A 19,126-nucleotide genomic window follows, 5' to 3' on the forward strand; every position below is an offset into this window, starting at 1 on the left:
ATGGCTTAGACTGGGTATGACATAAGATGTAACAATGTGCACCACAATTGCATAACATTTTGGCAAACAATTCTGGCACCAAGAAATCAATTATTAGGTGATATAAACTTCTACTGTATATAAATTAATCATCCAGCATCAGTCACTGTGATAAATCTAGCACATTTTACACTGCCTAAGGCTGGCTGCATATCTGTGTTAGAGTCTCCGTACTCCACCACAGATGGAGGACATTTCTATCCCCCAGTTTCAGTATAAAACCTGCGGAAACCTGACACCGAGTAGACCCCATCATTGTCTATGGGATCCACTGTTGTCCATGGTTTTCAGTGGACAGACGCTCCATCTTTTGGGTCCGCATGGGTACCTGGCGTAACTAATTGCACTAATGAAAATATTGTGGCAAACTCATAAAACCCTTGACAAACTACAAGTTAGAAAACAAGCACATATACAGTAGGTGGCCTCATATAGACACAAACAATTTCCAACAATGTATGTCGAGTCGAAAGGAAGGGAGTGGGAAGACATAACTGTATGCTAAATAATAAAAAATAGAGTGATCATAATCAGAAAAATATTACTGAGACTAGAACATTATTGTCTCACTGTTTTTAGCAGCAGACATACCCCCTGCTCTTTTGAGATTCATACAGAGCTCATAAACAACACTTTATTTGTGTCTGATGTAAATGATGAGTGCCTTTGCAGAATATCATGTAACAGTTGCCTAATTTTATCAAACAAGATGTGGAGGCAACAAAGTCTATATATTGGTGTAAAAACTCATAGTAGAACAAGACACAATAAAATGTGGGGAAGTTTCAATTTTGTAAAGAATACAAAGAAAAAATTCAAGATATAAATATATTTAAAGAGGACTTTTCATGTTCTCGGCGCCTTTCTAGCGGTTTTATATACCACTATAAAATTGACAATGCACTGAATTCAGCGCATTGTCAGCTTTCCCGTTATGTTCCCCGGGGGAAGAGATATCGGTTCCATTACTGATAGCTCTTCACTGTCAGAAAGGCATTCCTGACAGTCTAGCTGGGAACGTCCCTGCTGACAGTACTGTGTGTAGCGCTATACTGTGAGGGGACGTCAATTACCACCCAGCCATGACACTGAGCAGTGAGGAACGTCCCCCCCAGTACTTGTCTATAGACTAGTACTATCAGGAGGGCGGGCGATAAGGAACACCCTCTTACAGTATAGCACTACACACAGTACTGTCAGGAAGGACGTTCCCAGTTAGACTGTCAGGAAAACCCTTCTAACAGTGAAGAGCTATCAGTAAGTAACCAATATCTCTTCCCCCGGGCACATAACAGGAAACCAGAGAGTGCGCTGAATTCAGTGCACTGTTGGCTTTCTAGCGGTATATAAAACTGCATGTGTGCGAGGACATGAAAGGTCTTCTTTAAGAGAATTAATATATGCAGGAATCGATGTCCTAAACATAACTGCAAAAACTGTAAAAGTTGCTATGATTTTTCCTTTATTGCATTCCCATGATGCTCTGAAGTATTGTACATATCACAGATGGAGAGGTAAAGTGCAGCTAGCAATGGAAGGCCTCCCGATGAGAAGAAGTGCACCTCAAAGGAATGGATTGTCATTGAGCAGGTGGTGAACACTTAAGGAAGATGTTCTGCTGTTTCTGTAAATTCATCCCTACTGAGGTAATTGCATTTGTTCACGTTTTTATGTTTCTGCATCTTCCATTAAATATATTCAGAGATTTTTGCACATTATACAATTTTTGGATAGTAAATGAGATTATTGCCGCTGTTGTGCTTATCACTATGGGCGTACTTACAAGGGGCCTCCAGTGGAGATATAAAGCCTATCCATGTCTTGAGGATGCACATTGAGACATACATTGTACCTCGCCAGAATTCTATCTATACTCTACCAATTCTGTGACTGAGGTGCAAGGGTCAGCATTGAACGGATATGGAGCGTCTCTACAGCCAGCCTTGTCATAAACGTAAGGATTGCTTTAAGGCAGGTAATTGATATTAGATAGTCAGACTTGTTTACTGCGTCTTTCTTACAAATGTGTCTCAGGCTATTTTCTGCATACATGCTGTTGATAAGGAAAACATCTTTATGTATCCTCTGAATGTTTTTTTTTCCACATGTAATACTTCATTTAAGAGATATAAAAAGATGAAGGATGAAGTGCCTGCAAGGTTAAAAGGTATGTCCAATACTCAGTACAGTCTGTACAGTTACCATGGCAGCCACAGACAAGTGATATTGGAAAACAATGCCTTTCAACACACGGGAAACATATGGTGTTATCTGCAACACAAAATAATATACTGGATTGTCATAAAATGAATCCAAGTAATGGTAACATTAAGACAACCGAATGATAATTGGATTTCATTGCAGTATCTGTAACACCAAGAAATATCCCTCGCACCCCACTTTACCTTTTCCACTTAGTAATACAGTATCATATTAAGAAATGCAAAAATGTTGCAATCTAAAAGTACGACATGCACAAAATGGATATCTCACTATCAGGTTATCCACATTCATTTCATTAGCCAAGATGCAATACCAGAGACAACACACTGACTGGTGTGGCGCTATTTCTGGAAAAAAAAAAAAAATTGCCATGGTGTTATAATCCACTAAACTGCTGTAAGGCTTGGCACAGATCGATAGGAGTTTTACTAATTCATCCAAAACTGAAAATGATCCGAAGAAGAAAAGATAAAAGGATCAATCTCATTCTTGCTTACAAGAGAGACAAAAGCTCGACTCTATTCCTGTATCCTGGTAGTGTGGATAGTAAAAATGGAGAGTTGCTGAAAGCATGATGTGTTTCTTATAGGAACTAAGATTTCTAGACGTGATATTTGGCAGATACATATTAATGGGATCTTTGAGAATCTAGACCTTTAGGGAGCTAATTTTTTTTTTTTAGTATTTCTCGAAGCAGAATTTACACAATCTGAAACTATATCTTTTGTAGTAGAAAGATAAAGATGATTTTCTAGAGTCTGAGAAAACCTTGAAGGCATTTTTGCATAGTAAATATAACCTTGTAGAAGACCTTGGATATTATGCTGCACCTTTTGGCTTAAGGCACCAGGTAAGGCTTTATAGCTCTAGGTTGAACTGTAACATGTTGATCTTCCCCTTGAAGAAGGCCATGAATCCACTTAACTGGGGCGAAAGTATAAGCCAGGATTTCTTTGTATGCAGCAAAGACAATTCAAGTAATATGTGTGAACTTGTAAGAATACATATTAAGTAAAGGAATTTATACCCAGGCAATTGTAGTATCCCAGACAAACGCTTTGTTATTTAGCTTTTTTATAAAATTATGCTTCACTTTTATGTAAAAATGTTAGTCCATTTTTTCACATACTTCTACAGTGGAAATAATCTTTTTCTTCTTTCTATACAGGTGCACACTTGAGAAACAAAGGGTTTATTTTATCCACTAGGTGGAAGTCTTCAAGAAGTTTGCATGTCTAAGGTCATATATCTAGTTGTATATATAGATGGGCTATAGCCATATTGATAGCTAAAAAAAATTCAAAAATTTTTAGTTCAGGCTAAGACCCATGGAAAATGAACCAAAAAAATGTTACTTTTTTGCAGCATTTTTCAGAGATTTTCGCTGTGTTTTCCTCTGTGCTTTTTCTTCCCCTATAAAATCTGTGGGAACAAAAATTGTGATTCCGCAGCTGAAATTAAAATGATGGGATTTTCCTCTGTAGAATTTTCTGATCTACCTGCAGGTGCTGCATGAATCTTACAAAAACCAAGGGACTCTGATGGAGGATGGCCAAGTATTTCTCTTACTTGTCACAATTTGCTAATATTAATTTTTAAAGAGGTCTACACAAGGTGGTGCCGTAGATTGAGAGAACTTACAATTTCCTAAGGTTTGAACAAGCAGCTGTTGAATTCTCTGCAGAAGAAATAAAGCCTGATATAAGGAATTTAGATGGATACTAATAATTTTTTTACACTGTTGGTTTAAGAAAGGTTTACAGATTAGACAGAAAGTCACATATTTTGTATGTGAGTGAATAAAGATGAGTTTGTGAAATGTATGGGTTTTAAAGCTGACCGCCGGCAAGCCGATCCCTGTCCAGTTTCCCTGGGGTTTAGGATGGAAACCCTGGGGCTGACAGCGGCAGTAGTGTGAATGCCCCCTTACAACTATAACCTTCCATGTAATATTTCTAAACTCTAAAGGTTAGACTCTGTGATGCGCTCATATTATGGCTTACTGCAGGAGCTGTATATATAGACCCAGGGGTTAACCTGCCCTTTTCGCCGCCCGAGGCGGCCGACAGAAAGCCGCCCCCCCCCCACCACCACCACCACCACCACCACCGGGAGGAGGAGGCGGAGCGGAGTGGGCGTGGGGAGTGAAGGGGGCGAAGCGAAGGGCCGGGGCTTAGCGGCGTTCGCAGGCAGAGAGCAGGCAGGGAGAGGACCTGCTCTCTGCCTGAGCGTGAGGGGAGGCCGCTGGAGCAGCGCTTCCCAATCCACCACTCGGTGCTAAGCCAGTCCAGGACAGCTTGTCCTGGACTGGCTTAGGTAAGCAAAAATGCCGCCCTCCCTGGGGCCGTGACATAGTGCCACCTGAAGCGGTCGCTTCAGGTCTCAAAACTGATCAGAAAAATACATAGGTATATGCACCTACACTGTAAACCAAAAACACTAAATAAATTTAAATAAATTTATTTAGTGTTTTTGGTCGCTTCAGGTCGCCTCATGGGAGGTGCGGCGCTGTATAGACCCCATTTCCTAACCTCAAAGGTCAATATTCATCCCTGTCCTGAACACCAATTATACAGTATGAGTCATGGCCAAAAGAGAAGTAGGAGAAATAAGTATAGTGATCTACTACTAAAAACACAAACATATCAGTCTACTATCCTATATTTATATACATGGCTCCTTTTGTATATAGTTAATTTTGGTGGTGTCATGTATAAACTTATTTAACACTTTTTTAACAAATTCTACAATCTGGATAAGTACTGTATGGTTTTCTTGTATATAGTTTATAACATATACTGTATCTCTGCCAGTACATGGAAGGAGAGCGGGCTGAGTAACCAGCATGTTGGCCTGTACCTGGCTTTAGGATGAACAATACAATCATTGCCTTGCTGTGTCATTTAGCATAAAAGCCATTAGGCATCAAATTAGAGAGATCTGTCAGCTCAGGGAACAGACAGTGCCTTGGAAGCCTTAATAATAACAGCACGAACAGTCCAGAAGTCCAAAATTATAGCCATTGTCAAAGTAATGACCCATGGATGGCTGCTTATGTGTCACTGGAAACATTTGCAGCTCTAAAATCAGAAAAATAGCACAATCTGTTCTATCTTTATATTGTGAGGGATGTGTACTTAACAAATTATGTGAAAGGAAGCATTTGAAGATGTTCTAAAAGAAAGTAGCAAGTGTCTAATACGCTATGCATCAATACCTATGTGACTGTACAGTAAACCCCATTAACCTCTTACCCCGTATTACTCCCGCCCTAACAAGGGCAGTCCCAAGCTGAACCTGAAAGTAACCCTTACAATCCCTACACGGCGTTTCAGGGTGCGTCTACACCCCTCTTCATCTCCCGGTTCTCCGGTGTCTACAGACAGAACTGCTGCCACTCTCACCTGGCCCATCCATCTTGCAATTGCTGTTATAGGTGTTGTGACTTTATCACAACCCTTTCAGGTGAGAGGCTTGATTGGTCATTTTCCTATAATATAAGGCTTATTTTTCTTCTACAAGTGATACTACACTTAGAGCGCTCGGTGTCTCTGTTCTTATTTTGCATACACCCCTCTTCAGGGGACCTGACTAATACTAACACTTAGAACATGAAGCCTCCCTTACATAGTTGTTCAAAGAAAGGAAATGGCACAGTGGTGCATACAAGCAGGGATCAAACATGGAGACTATTCTCTTTCTATCTCCATTCACATAATGGCAGTGGAGTAATACAGGGTGAAGGACAGTGACCTAGGGGCATCTAGGGTCTGTCGTGTTGCTGATATTAACGTTTACAGCACCTCACCTCCATCTATTGCGGTAAGACCGAACCTTTTTTATTTACCAAAATACGGTGATACTTTATGATGTCCTGTTGTCTATTTCTTGGCATCATATTGACAACTCTGTACGACTATGAATTATTGTATAGCATCTAATTACACATAGTCCTTTTCTTTGTGTGACATCCTTGTCCCCAACTGAACCATTGGAATCATTTGTGAGTTTTGCCTAGTGGCAGATTTGTCTTGGATATTTTTATATATGCTGACAGCATTTTTAGGGGTTCATAAATAAATGTTAAGTTTTATTGTTATTGCATCAGTGCTGATTTGATTGTTTGACCCCTTTAAATTGCTTTTTAGAGATGATCACGCATGTGAAGGTTCGTCTTCATGTTATGATGTTGTGGGAGAGTACAGAGCAGTATACAGAAGATAATTATAGAATATAATCCAGTCATCTGGTATTTGTGTCAGTGACAAAATAGATCTATATGTCACCAACTTCCATAAGATTAGAACTGGTTCCATCTGATGAAATGTATCAAGAAACATTATAGTTGTTAGAATATATGTTAGTGTAAGGGGGCGTTCACACTACCGTAGGTGTCCGACAGGTAGTGTCTGCTCAAAATCTGGCCCGGACATTAGGAGCGGACACTAGCTGTGTCCGTGACACCTGTCATTTATTTAAATGGGCATCGGGTGCGTTCTTTTGCACTCCGTGCCCTTCCTTCCCTGTCCGCATGTAAAGATGTCCGACTTCTCAAGCGGACAGAAGAACCCTACATGTCGGGTTTTTCTGTCCGCTTGAGAAGTCGGACATCTTCACTTGCGGACAGGGAAGGACAGACACGGAGTGCAAAAGAACGCACCCGATCGCCATTTAAATAAATGACAGGTGTCACGGACACAGCTAGTGTCCGCTCCTAATGTCCGGGCCAGATTTTGAGCGGACACTAGGAGCGGACACTACCTGTCGGACACCGACGGTAGTGTGAACGCCCCCTAAGATATTCTATCCCTATTAAGAGCTGTGGATGTTCTTACATTTTGTAAACACAAAAATTTCTAAGATAAAAGGCACGGCCAGAATCACTTCTCAGCTGATGACATTGTATTGTAGGTGCTGTGTTCCATGTGAAGGTGTATTTCTTCTATCTGAGGAGAAAATCACCTATTAATCTGTATGCAAATGAACGTATCAATGTACTGGGGTCACGGTTGTGTCTGCAGGAACAGCTATTTTCACCGGTTGGCAATGTTGGGAAACCTCACCAGATTTGTTTTAATGAATATTTGTGAGGTTCGGCCCTGTGGATCTGACTGAACTTGTTTGGCTCAAATATTAAAGGGGTATTCCCATGTACATAATTATTTTTAAATTAGTAGATAATTAAAATGTAAACATTTTTGCAAATATAAGTAATTAAACATTTTGCAGAGTTTTAAAGATTTTCTCTAACTTTCTTTGTGGTCACAGTCTGTTATCTTGATTGGTTGCCAGTGGATATGACCATGAATGCAGGAACTTTATAAGGTCAGAAAATCTGCCATGATTTCTTTATTGTGGCCGGGATATCTTCTCATACATGTAGTGTCCCTGCCTGATAACTCAGCTACAATAAGAAAGTCATGGCTGGGTTCCTGACAAGTCCCGGACCATAGAAAGTTTCTGCATTAGTGGTCGTATCCATTGGCAACCGATCAAGATAAAAGACTGTCACCACTAAGAAAGTTAGAGAAAAGCTTTAAAACTTCGCAAAATGTTTAATTACTTACATTTGCAAAAAATGTTTAACTTTTAATTATCTATAAATATAGACATGATTATGTTCATGTGAATACCCCTTTAAGTGCTCTGGGTCTCCTCGCCCGTCCGTGTTTGTAAAGTGTAGAAGTTATTGTGTCTGCATATTACTATTAAATTGGTGCCAAAGTCATCATGGCACAAAAAGGAGTGAGTAACCATAATCCTGGGCCTCCTCCCCTCCTCCACACTGACAGCCATGCACCATTACATATTTTCCAATGTCATAAACAGCAGCATATAAGTGGCCCTGCACAGTAACAGGAACTACTACCCCATTAAAAGTGAATGCGAGTTATGGTAACATGATAAGCTGTGCCCAATCTGTAACTTGTGAGACGAGAAAGTAGCATAACTCACTGTTCTCTGCTGTCCTTGTAACTCCTATTCTATTCTATGAGAGTCATGGAAACAGCTCAGAAGAATCAGCTATTCAGATCTGATGGATGGGGTGAGCTCTGGGACAGAGTCTGGAGGAGTGCTAGCCATATATATATATATATATATATATATATATATATATGTATATATATATATATCTCCTGTGGATAAATGTCTTTAATGGATAAACCCTTTAAGAGCTGTGTACTAGTGTCTATTACATTGCATATAAGGGATAAAACTAACGAATTTCATGGCTCGTAATTCTAGAAGTGTTTTCCTGTAGAAGAATTGCTTCTAGAGGAGAAGGCATTGGCCGTGTACAATGCATTACACAGACACCATATAGTGGCATATCTGGGAGCTCAAACCCAAAGGGACTTGGTGTTCGCCCATACAGGATCAGTATGCAGCACTTGTGCATCAGGCATTTCCCCTACACTTGTGTTAAATTACTAGGTATCTGACTAATTCCTATAAAAATCTAAAGTCATCAACTCTGCGATTCTTAGTGCAAATTCAATTAGTGATAAGAACATCAAGCAACACAATTGGGAAATAAAGTGTGATAATGTAATTAATTGTGGAAAACTGCCATTGATTAACACTTAGTGATGGGCTGTAACCGACATGCTCGTGACTATTTTCAGTTGGAGAAATGACTTCTTTAGACAAAGGCCCCACGTAGCGAGCCACAGCCGAAGGACGCTGCAGAAAAGTCCACAGTAGAAACACATTACGTTTTTGTCTGCAGAGTTTTCCGTTGTGGACTTTCCATCTCCATTGTACCTATATGGAAACTGCTAGTGTTTCCGTAGGTATAATTGACATTCTGCAATTTACAAATATGCAACTGTGTTTGAAATTGTGGCATTTCCGCTGCAGATTTTTTCTGCAATGTGTGGATGGGATTAACCAGAACCTCATTGATTTTTCTTTTTTTAACTTATACAATGAAGTGGAGTAAAAAGTGTGGAGGATGTCAGCTTGTGTAACCTTCATTTTGGATTCCAGAGCCATGTGCTCGTAACCTCCATTTTGGATTCCAGGGATATGTGGTGCCATGCCTGAAGCCATTTTACAACTCCTCTTTGTTTAGAGAGCTCATATCCCCCCTCAGCGTCTGATGGAATACCACTTCTCTCCAGTTTCTTATCCAATAGGCATGCGCCAGGACTATTGTTCCAACTTTGCTACCAATCATGTTATGCTAATTATATTAGTCCAACCTGTTCTTTGTCTATACAATGTATTTTAAACTACCTCTTTGCCGCCATTAAAGCAGAACCCACTATATACATCATAAACTGAGTGTATTTGTGTGTGTCTCTATGCTGGCATAAAAAAATAACTTGAATAATTTGGACTTCAATATGGTGATACTTAGAGTGGATTGTGCTCACAGAAAATAGCCACACACATTAGATAAGGTAGTGTAGGTTGATGATTGAACAACTATTGAATGACAAATTGGTTTATGAAGCATTATGAAAGAATGCTCAAAAGGGCATAAGAATGCAGAGGGAGGGTGATGTTGATACCGGTACTATATACTATACATTCTAGTTGGGAGGCCTGCTAAAGATTTAGCACTGGGGCCCAGGAGTTTCATGTTATGCTTCCGCATGCTTAGCCATTTATGTGAAAGAAGTGAATGTCTGTCACTTCAAGCTCCTCTACAGACTGACTATATACAGTAGTTTTGCACACTGATGGGATATGTTAAAGAAAATTCAAAGTTACATTACCACATCCATCATACATACATCTCCATCAGGAATTATAGAAACACACATGCATACAGTGTAAGCAGCCACAAGAAAATGGACGCAGACATATGCTTGCACATGCGTGAATTTTAAATCCAGAAAAACCAGACGGAAGAAGACATCACGGGGAGGCAAGCCAGATGAAGACAGAGGCTGGCACTGGAGCGTTTGAGTGCTGTTTGAGTGCTGGGGACCGCCCCCAGTGCTGCAAGAAAACTAATTAGCATACCGAAGAAAACCGGGATATCTATGGAACAGCGGCGCAGAGAAGACTTCTAAAAGTAGGAGAAGAATAGCCTTTCTTAACGCTATTCCTATGTGTTAGGGAGAAAAAATTCAATTTTCATGATTTAATCCCTTTAAACTTTGTATTATCAGAGACAAATAATTTCCTTTGCACTTTACATATATATTAGGCTGACTCTTAGTTAAATATTTGTCTGCTTTACTTCTGAGTGATAAAAGTCTAGAATGGATGTATTAATGCATATATAATAGCTAGGCTTACATCATTCAGCATCTCTTTGGATGGGATTATTCATAGTAATTAAACTGGATATTTCATTAGCAGTAAGTCTCAACAAGAAAAACGTACAGGAATATACTATGTATAAAATTAGATGCTGAAGATATAACAACATATCTATCTATCTATCTATCTATCTATCTATCTATCTATCTATCTATCTATTTTTTTATACACTGTCTACCAATAAGTATTTGGACACCTGTGGTAGAATAGAAAAACAACATTTCTTCATATCCAATAGTTGGTAGAACCCAGCAGATCCTTCCTTACGGATGGTATTGATCAACACAATACTCCTAGATGCCTGGTGAAACTCCTGGTGTACGTCAGTCATTGGTTGGGTGCGGTTTCTCTGGCCAGTGCTCATCAGTCTCTATCTCCCAGTTTTGGGAGTTTGCCGACTCGGGGCACATTCCGACAATCACCGTTCACCTTCCACTTCGTAATCACATAGGCCACTGTCGATTTTGGATAATTCAGTTTGCTTGCTATGTCCCTCAAGGATTGACCATCACCCCTTTCTCGAAATCGGACAACTCTACACTTTGTGCCATCTTGCATGCGACTATTGCCGCCAATGCACTTATGCCAATGCTGTTTCCTTTTTAAAGGCGGAAGGCATGACGTACATCATGACCGCAGATACTGGATCTTTATTTGCATGGGTGTCCAAATACTTATTGGTAGACAGTGTATTTAGTAAAACCTCTTTGAGATGACCACCCGATATTGCATGAAAAAGGTGGTCTTCTAAAAGGAGATGACTTCTATTGAAAACTGAAAATCCATCACAGAAAATGTGGTTTCAGGAAGGAGGTAGTCTTCTCAAAGAGGTGGGTTTTTTTTTTTAAGGTTTCCCTTTCTATGTATGTTCTGTATGTACACTTGTTGAACAGAAAAAACTTAATACAGTTAAAGGGGTTGGCCACTTTCGGACTACTATTGAGAGACAAATGTTATTCTTTGTATAATAAAAAAATTATACAATTTTCCAATTCACTTTCTCTATCGATTCTGGTCATATGATATACACAGTAGCGCTAACTAGCAAAAACTTGGCACCATAGCAAACTTTTGGCCCCCACATGGTATAATGCCACATTTACACACACTATAATGTCCCAAAGTGGACCACCAACAATATAATGTCACATAGCAGCTCCTCCATACCATATACTGTCCCATAGCAGCCCCTCCACACAGTATAATGTCTCATAGCAAACCCTCCACACAGTATGATGTCCATATCAGTCCCTCCACACAGTACAATGTCACATAGTGGCCCCTCCATACAGTATAATGTCCCATAGTGGCCCCTTCACACAGTATAATGTCTCATAGCAGCCCCTCCACACAGCATAATGTCCCATATCAGTTCCTCCACACAGTACAATGTCACATAGTAGCCCCTCCATACAGTATAATGTCCCATAATGGCCCCTTCACACAGTATAGTGTCTCATAGCAAACCCTCCACACAGTATGATGTCCATATCAGTCCCTCCACACAGTACAATGTCACATAGTGACCCCTCCATACAGTATAATGTCCCATAGTGGCCCACACAATATAATGTCCCGTAGTGGCCCACACAATATAATGTCCCATAGTGACCCCTCCACACAAATGCTATACACTATGCTCCATAGTGTACAAATGCTATTGATGCCTATGCCTTAATTTAGACAAGAAACAGGTACCTGTACATCCTCTACTATGATTTCCATTTTTTTTTTCATGATTATACAAAACAATATATATGTCGTATAAAACAATATAATTGCTGAAAGTCAATAAGTACAGTAAAGGCTCATACTGTGGTGGATCTCTTCATTCCTTAGGGTCAGTTCACACGTGAAAACCGCCTAGCTTATTTGTGCGAGGTAAAAAACCTCGAGGAGTTTTTTTGACGCTGTTTTTTGCATTCCACGCGGTTTTTGACGAGGTTTTTGACGCGGTTTTCGCTAGCGGTTTTCGCTAGGGTTTTTTTTTCCTATATGTGCTATAGAAACTGCAGGCGAAAACCGCGCGGTTTTTTGCAAAAAACCGCGCGGTTTTGTGTGCAAAAAACCGCGCGGTTTTTTACCGCGCGGTTTTCGCCTCCCATTCACTTCTATGCAATTCTTCAGGCGTTTTCCGCCTGAAGAAAGGTCATGTCGCTTCTTCAGGCGGAAAACGCTAGGAGGAAAAAAAAAGCTAGTGGTCTACATAGACCACCATGTTAAAGGAGAGGTTTTTGAAGCGAATTCCGCTGTCAAAAACCTCCCCTTTGCCCACGTGTGAACTAGCCCTTACTGTAATCTACTAGTTCTTCTAACAGAGATCAGCTTGTAACTGCCTTACCTTGCCTTCCAGCAGATCCACATTTTGCCTCAGTTCATTTCTGGACTTCTCCGACTTGCCAAGTTTTGCTGATAAAGCAATGATTTCCTCCTACGGAAGCCATACAGAAGTTTATATCACGTCAAATAGTAGTCTAGAACATACATAGGGTAAGAAAAGGTTTTTCAGTTCCTTTTATCTGTCACTTCTATATAAATAGTCACATACCTCTTTTTCCCGAAACCTGGTCTCATCGACATGAATAGACAAAGAGGGTCGAATCTGACACATCAATTGCCACCAGAACCAGTCTCGGATGCAGTAGAATTTCCTGATATTTTTTTGGATACACTTCAGGGCAACCATTTGAATCTGGAAAGAATAAATGTAGCAAGATGGTTGTTTAAAATAGTTTATAATGGAATTTGTTTTCTGTCGTAGCGTTTCTGCAACATGAGGCCCCGGCCTTAATGAGATTGTTGCACAAATAAATATTACATTTTCATACAAAACATAATTTTTGCTAGACATAATTAACATTAATTAATATGACCAACACTGAGGCTCAGAGTATTAACTGAATTCTTTCCATGGCTTCTGGATGGCTTGTTGTTGTCGTCTGTGATAAGATATCATCCTGCAGAAAGTCAAGTTAAACTTTGCAGAACTGGGCCATTTTCCCGGGTTCAGACCTGGATGGTTCAGAATTGCATACATTTTGGGGAGGTTTTCAGGGTGGGGCTAGAATTTGTATTATTAATTAACTTATAAGGAATCTCTGCACCTCCCAGGTTCAAAAGGCTCATGGTAATCTGATTGAGCATGTGCGACCACCAGATGTATTAGACAGATGTTCTGAGAGACAGTCTAAGGAACAGTAGTGGGCAATATAACAATGTGTAACAGTACTATTTATTGTAGACAATGAGCATTTATTTTAAATATTTCCTAATGAAAACAATAGAACAGATTTACTAAAACTGTTAGCCTAAAAGAGTTAAAGGGATCCTATCATTAACACTCAATTATTTGTCCCTAACACATGTGAATAGCCTTAAGAAAGGCTATTCTTCTCCTACCTTTAGATCTCTTCTCCACCATTCTGTAGAAATCCCGGTTTCTGTTAGTATGCAAATGAATTCTCTCGCAGCACTGGGAGCGTCCCCAATGCTGCGAGAACAGTCTCCAGTGCCACCTCCATTTCTTCAGGAACGGGCTCTCTTCGCTTCTTCTTCCGGCGGTGGCTTCAAACTTCTAGGCTTCGGGAAGCCGACTGCACATGCCTGCCGGCAACAAGAAAATTGCCGCTTACAATACTGTGTAAGTGGCCATTTTCCTGTGGCCAGCAGGCATGCGCAGTCGGCATTGCCCTAGGCCAGAGACCTAGAAGTTTGAAGTGAGCGCCAGAAGAAGACGCAAAGAGAGCCCGATCCTGAAGGAGATGGAGGTGGCGCTGGAAATTTATCTCGCAGCATTGGGGACGCCCCCAGTGCTGCAAGAGAACTCATTTGCATACCGACAAAAACCGGGATTTCTACGGAACAGCGCTGCGGAGAAGACATCTTAAGGATATTCTTACTTGTTAGGGACAAAAAATTGAGTTTTAATGATAGCATCCCTTTAATAAATGTGGTAAAAAAAAATGTAAGACCATTTTTTGATGCAAATTATGCCAGAATTTAGGCAAATTTCCAATATTAAATCTGCCACACTATGTTTAAAATTAAATTTACATAGTCAGACAAGGGCTTCATTTTTTGTGTGACAAGGTGTACCCTAAAATAGTAACATTTATTATTTTGTATAATGTACTGGGAAGCAAGAAACAAAATGCTTCCACTGTGCAGTAAAAATGCAATTTTAGCTTATTTTCCTGGGTCGGTACAATACAGTCACTACAAAGTGGATGGGATTCTAGCAAATCCCGCCCACATGTTGCTGAAAAATACACGTAGCAGTTCCGCTTTTGGAAACTTGTTGCGGTTTTGGAAATTACAGCATATCAGTTATACCTACGGAAATGCTGACTGTTTCCCTATAGCTATAATGTAAGCATTAAGTCTGCGAAAAGCGCTGTAGGAAAAAACGCAATTCATTGCTGCTGGAGACTCCAATGCAGGTGTCAATCCAGCCTTAGGACCTGGGATATATTTCCTTTATAGCCCACGCCAGAAAACTGGAGTGAATTATAATAAATATGTCAGGCGGAGTTCCCCCTAGCCCTTCCTACCCAGCTGTCCACCCAGCTCTTTCATGGAAAGTGTGAGCAAAGTGCAGAACAGGGGATGAGTCGTATCTTTGGTGCAATGGAGGGCATTGCGCCAAAGATGTGACACATTTCATATTTAATAAATTCTTCCAAGTCTATCTGAATTTGCACACAATTTATCATAGAGATGCATGTTGTATGACATCTTTTGTGCAACTGATTTATCAATTTCTCCTTCCAAATATCAAAATAAAAAAATCAACTCAATTTAAGCCATGGCTGCTTTCTCCAACAGTAATTCAAAATGATCAGTGTTCTGTATACGCTGTTTTTTTGGACCTAACAGAAGATAAATCTTACAAATACTCGGGAATGGTTAAAAAGGTGGATATTATGCTAAAACAACTGATTCTGTAGCTCTCCTCCAAAAAGTAATGAACTTGGAATCTAAAACAGTTTACAGAAACATATATTGTTATCTTTTATAGAAATGCACAATAATGGTGGCAGCAAATGACCTAAATATATATATATGACAAAAATAAATGAGATCAATCCTTGCCTTTATTTTCTTGAACTTTTGACGACAAAGGAAACCTCTGCATGCCGCTTGAAAAAGCATCAAATTTTGGGAAATCATCTTCTCCCGCTGTTTCTCTAGCCTGGATAGAACACCAGATTTCATGAACACCTACAAAGAATAATATATGGTCAGAGGAAGCGTCAGAATCAATACTGCATCACACAGTGCCAACATGGGCACCTGAGCATAGTAAGAGGTGTGTTCAATAAATGATCTACCTCACTGTGTTCTGTCAGTGTTAGACTTGGTTCACATCTGCTTGGGGAACCCCAGAACGGAATACTGAATGCATTGACAAGTGGTGATCAGTGAAAACACACAAACCCCATAGACTATAATGGGGTCCATGTGTTTTCCGCGTGGTGTCTGCACGAGTAATGCGGACAGGAAAGTAGTTCATGAAGTACTTTTCTCTCCGAATGACTCGTGTGGACACTGCGCGGAAAACACACAGACCCTATATATATATATATATATATATATATATATATATATATATATATATATATCCGTTTAAATGGAGTAGGGAATCAGTTAAAGATGATTTCTGGTTAGGGTGAACAGTTGAGGCAATGAAGAGGAAATGTGCCATAAAATTGAAGTCATAATTTTGGAAGATCTGGAGTAAACATAGGGAAGTTTAGGGAAGTTACTGAATACAGTGTCCAAAATCTGCTATAAGGTTTCTGAATTTACATGAAATACACATTTTTTGGATTCACAAAAATAACACTTCTAGGAAAAGATCTGGTGCTTCAGGGAATCATTATACAGTAGCATGTCTACAAGTATAGCAATAAAGGGTCATTGTAAGATCCCTTTACTGAAAGATGCCTCAGATTGGTACTTGGATTTGCCCCCGACTCACCACAGCAGAATGCTGATGTAAGGCTGGTGTCCTACATGACGTAAACGCAGCAGAAAAAATTGTGGTACAGTCAGAGCATAGGGGATGTCCCACTTGTCAACATGCCAACTTTGTGGTAAAAACTGTGCTGCGGACACGTTGTATTTTCCAAAACCCTGGAGTTTTTAAAAATTGCAGCATGTCAATTATGCATGTAAAAATGTTCATGTTCTCCATATAGGTATAATAAGGGCAGGAAGTCTGTAGAAAAAAAAACTCAGCAAAAACGCAGTGAAAAATGCTACAGAAAAAAGGTAATGCGCTTCTGCTGCATTTTTTTCCGCAGTGTTTTTTGTTTTCTTTTTTGCTGTGTTTCACTATGTGGAGTCTTAGCCTTAAAGGGAAGAAAAAACACAGAGAAATACAGCAAAAATTCAATGAAAAACGCTGTAGAAAATAAAGGATATTGCATTTTTGCTGCATTTTTTTTTTTTGCAGCAGTTCACTGCATGGGGCTTTATCCTTGAAGTTGATTCTATTTTTCTTCTCCAAACAACAGAGACAATATAACCTGGCCATATAAAACAACATTACAATTCGGTTCATCAGTGGTGAAAGTCTAAAACTTCATAATCATGTTCATCTACAGTAAACGATCTGCAAAATAACGAGTGCTGTGCTTGGAACACATCAGTTCACTATACCGTAGCACCTCTGGCGAAAAAAGGGAAAATAAGAATTTCCCACAAAAAAAAAGTGACTAATTTTCAGTACTGGGGACCATGTATATATATAAAACATTAACAGTCACTAAAAATCCTAAATAGACAAATTTCTCTTTTTAAAATCAATCTCCTTTCCCATTGCATTGACATAAATGTTCCCAGCAACAATAGACTGAGAATTAGTGGAGATGGAGTAATGCCTCATTAAGGGTTTGATTGCTTCAATAATGACTGCATTAACTGCACAGCCCCAATGAGTTCTTCAAAGCCGTCGCAAAATCAGTGTTCATATTAATGGATTTACCTCTCTACAATCAGGGCCGGTGCCAAGTCCTTTATTAAACAGGCTTGGTAGCACAATGCCATAAAATGAGAAATAGAAGTACAAAGTAGAAAATGCAGATACGGGGTATCTCAGCCCTGATGCAACACATCAACGTCATGTGAAATAATCATGAATGGTTAAGTTGCCACAACACTGTATCACTCCTGAAAGAAACCTAAGTATTAACCCATTACTGATGGATTTTTTTTCTATTTTCTATTTTCATTTTTGACTCCCCACCTTCCAAACCCCATAAGTTTTTAATTTTTCCAAAATGGGGTGGAATTGGAAAAAAAAGTGCATTTGTGCTTCATTATTACAGTACGATTCAAGGGATACCAAATATATATATATATATATATATATATATATATATATATATATACATTTTAACCCCTTAAGAAATATATATAAAAAAAAAAAATTTAAAAAGTCTCCATATTTTAACACCCGTATGGGGATGCATAGGGCGTATATTTTTGCAGGTGTATTTCCTAGTTATACCATTTTAGGGAATGTCTATTGCTTTGATGACTTTTTATTCAAATTTTTTTTATCAGAGGCAAAACAGTGAAAAATTGGCAGTTTGGCACTTTTGATTTTGTTTTCCCACTATAGCCTTCACCGTACAGTATAAATATTTTTATAAGTTTGTAGACAGGGAATTTTTGGACACAGGGATACCTAATGTGTATGTGTTTCATAGTAATTTTTAACTTTTATGTGTATTCTAGGGAAAGAGGGTGATTTGAACTTTTAAGGCCCGGTTCACATCTGTGTTTGGGGAATGAAAAAGTGGTGAGCAATGAATGCACAGGGACCCCATAGACTATAATGGGGTCCATGTGTTTTCCGCGTGGTGTCCGCATGAATCATGTGGAGAGAAACGTGGTGCTTGAAGTACCTTTCCCTCCACATCATTTATGTGGACATTGCGCAGAAAACACATGGACCTCATTATAGTCTATGGGGTCCGCTTTTTAATGCGTTCAGTATTCCATTTGGGGGTCCCCAAGTGGCCTCCCTGAATGGAATACCGAATGCAGATGTGAACCAGGCCTATTTCTTTTGGGGGTTTTTATTGTTTTTATTAGATCACCCAGGGTCTTGAACTCCAGGGGTCTGATCACTAATGCAATGTATTAAAATGCATTGCAAAATATTGACATTTGTTGGAGAGACTGCAGTAGTTTGCTCTTAAACTACGTACATCCTCTATAGACTGTACTGTATTACACAGTTGGTGTAATTTACACATTTACAAAAATAGAGACAGTGCTATTAATCCCATCTTCTAGATTATTATGATTATATATATATATATATATATATATATATATATATATATATATATATATATATATTAAACATACCAATCCTATGTTCAGCTTCTCCCCCTGGGCAATGTGATTTGATCCTTCCAGTGCCAGTTGATCATGCCCAGGGGGAGGAACTAAATGCAGGATGAGTGTCTTTAGTGATGATACAGCAATTCTCAGTATTAGAAAAAAAACTCCCCCTGTGCTCCAAGATCCTTAATTGAGTAAAGAATCAAAGTGATTTTTCTTTGCATCCCTG

The 19,126-nt window shown here is 39.4% G+C and overlaps 1 protein-coding gene across 1 annotated transcript in view; it reads right to left on the reverse strand.

Moving 5' to 3' along the window:
- MYO18B (myosin XVIIIB) overlaps positions 1 to 19,126 on the reverse strand; it is a 456,489-nt gene that overhangs the window by 221,881 nt on the left and 215,482 nt on the right. Inside the window, exons 24-26 of the mRNA XM_075276574.1 lie at positions 15,631 to 15,759; positions 13,088 to 13,231; positions 12,881 to 12,970 (exon numbers count right to left, since the gene is read on the reverse strand). Coding sequence (XP_075132675.1) covers positions 12,881 to 12,970; positions 13,088 to 13,231; positions 15,631 to 15,759 — 363 coding nt within the window. The remainder of the gene's footprint in view (positions 1 to 12,880; positions 12,971 to 13,087; positions 13,232 to 15,630; positions 15,760 to 19,126) is intronic.

The sequence above is a fragment of the Leptodactylus fuscus genome, chromosome 1 (assembly GCF_031893055.1).
Source record: "Leptodactylus fuscus isolate aLepFus1 chromosome 1, aLepFus1.hap2, whole genome shotgun sequence".
In the NCBI taxonomy this organism is placed as follows: domain Eukaryota; kingdom Metazoa; phylum Chordata; class Amphibia; order Anura; family Leptodactylidae; genus Leptodactylus; species Leptodactylus fuscus.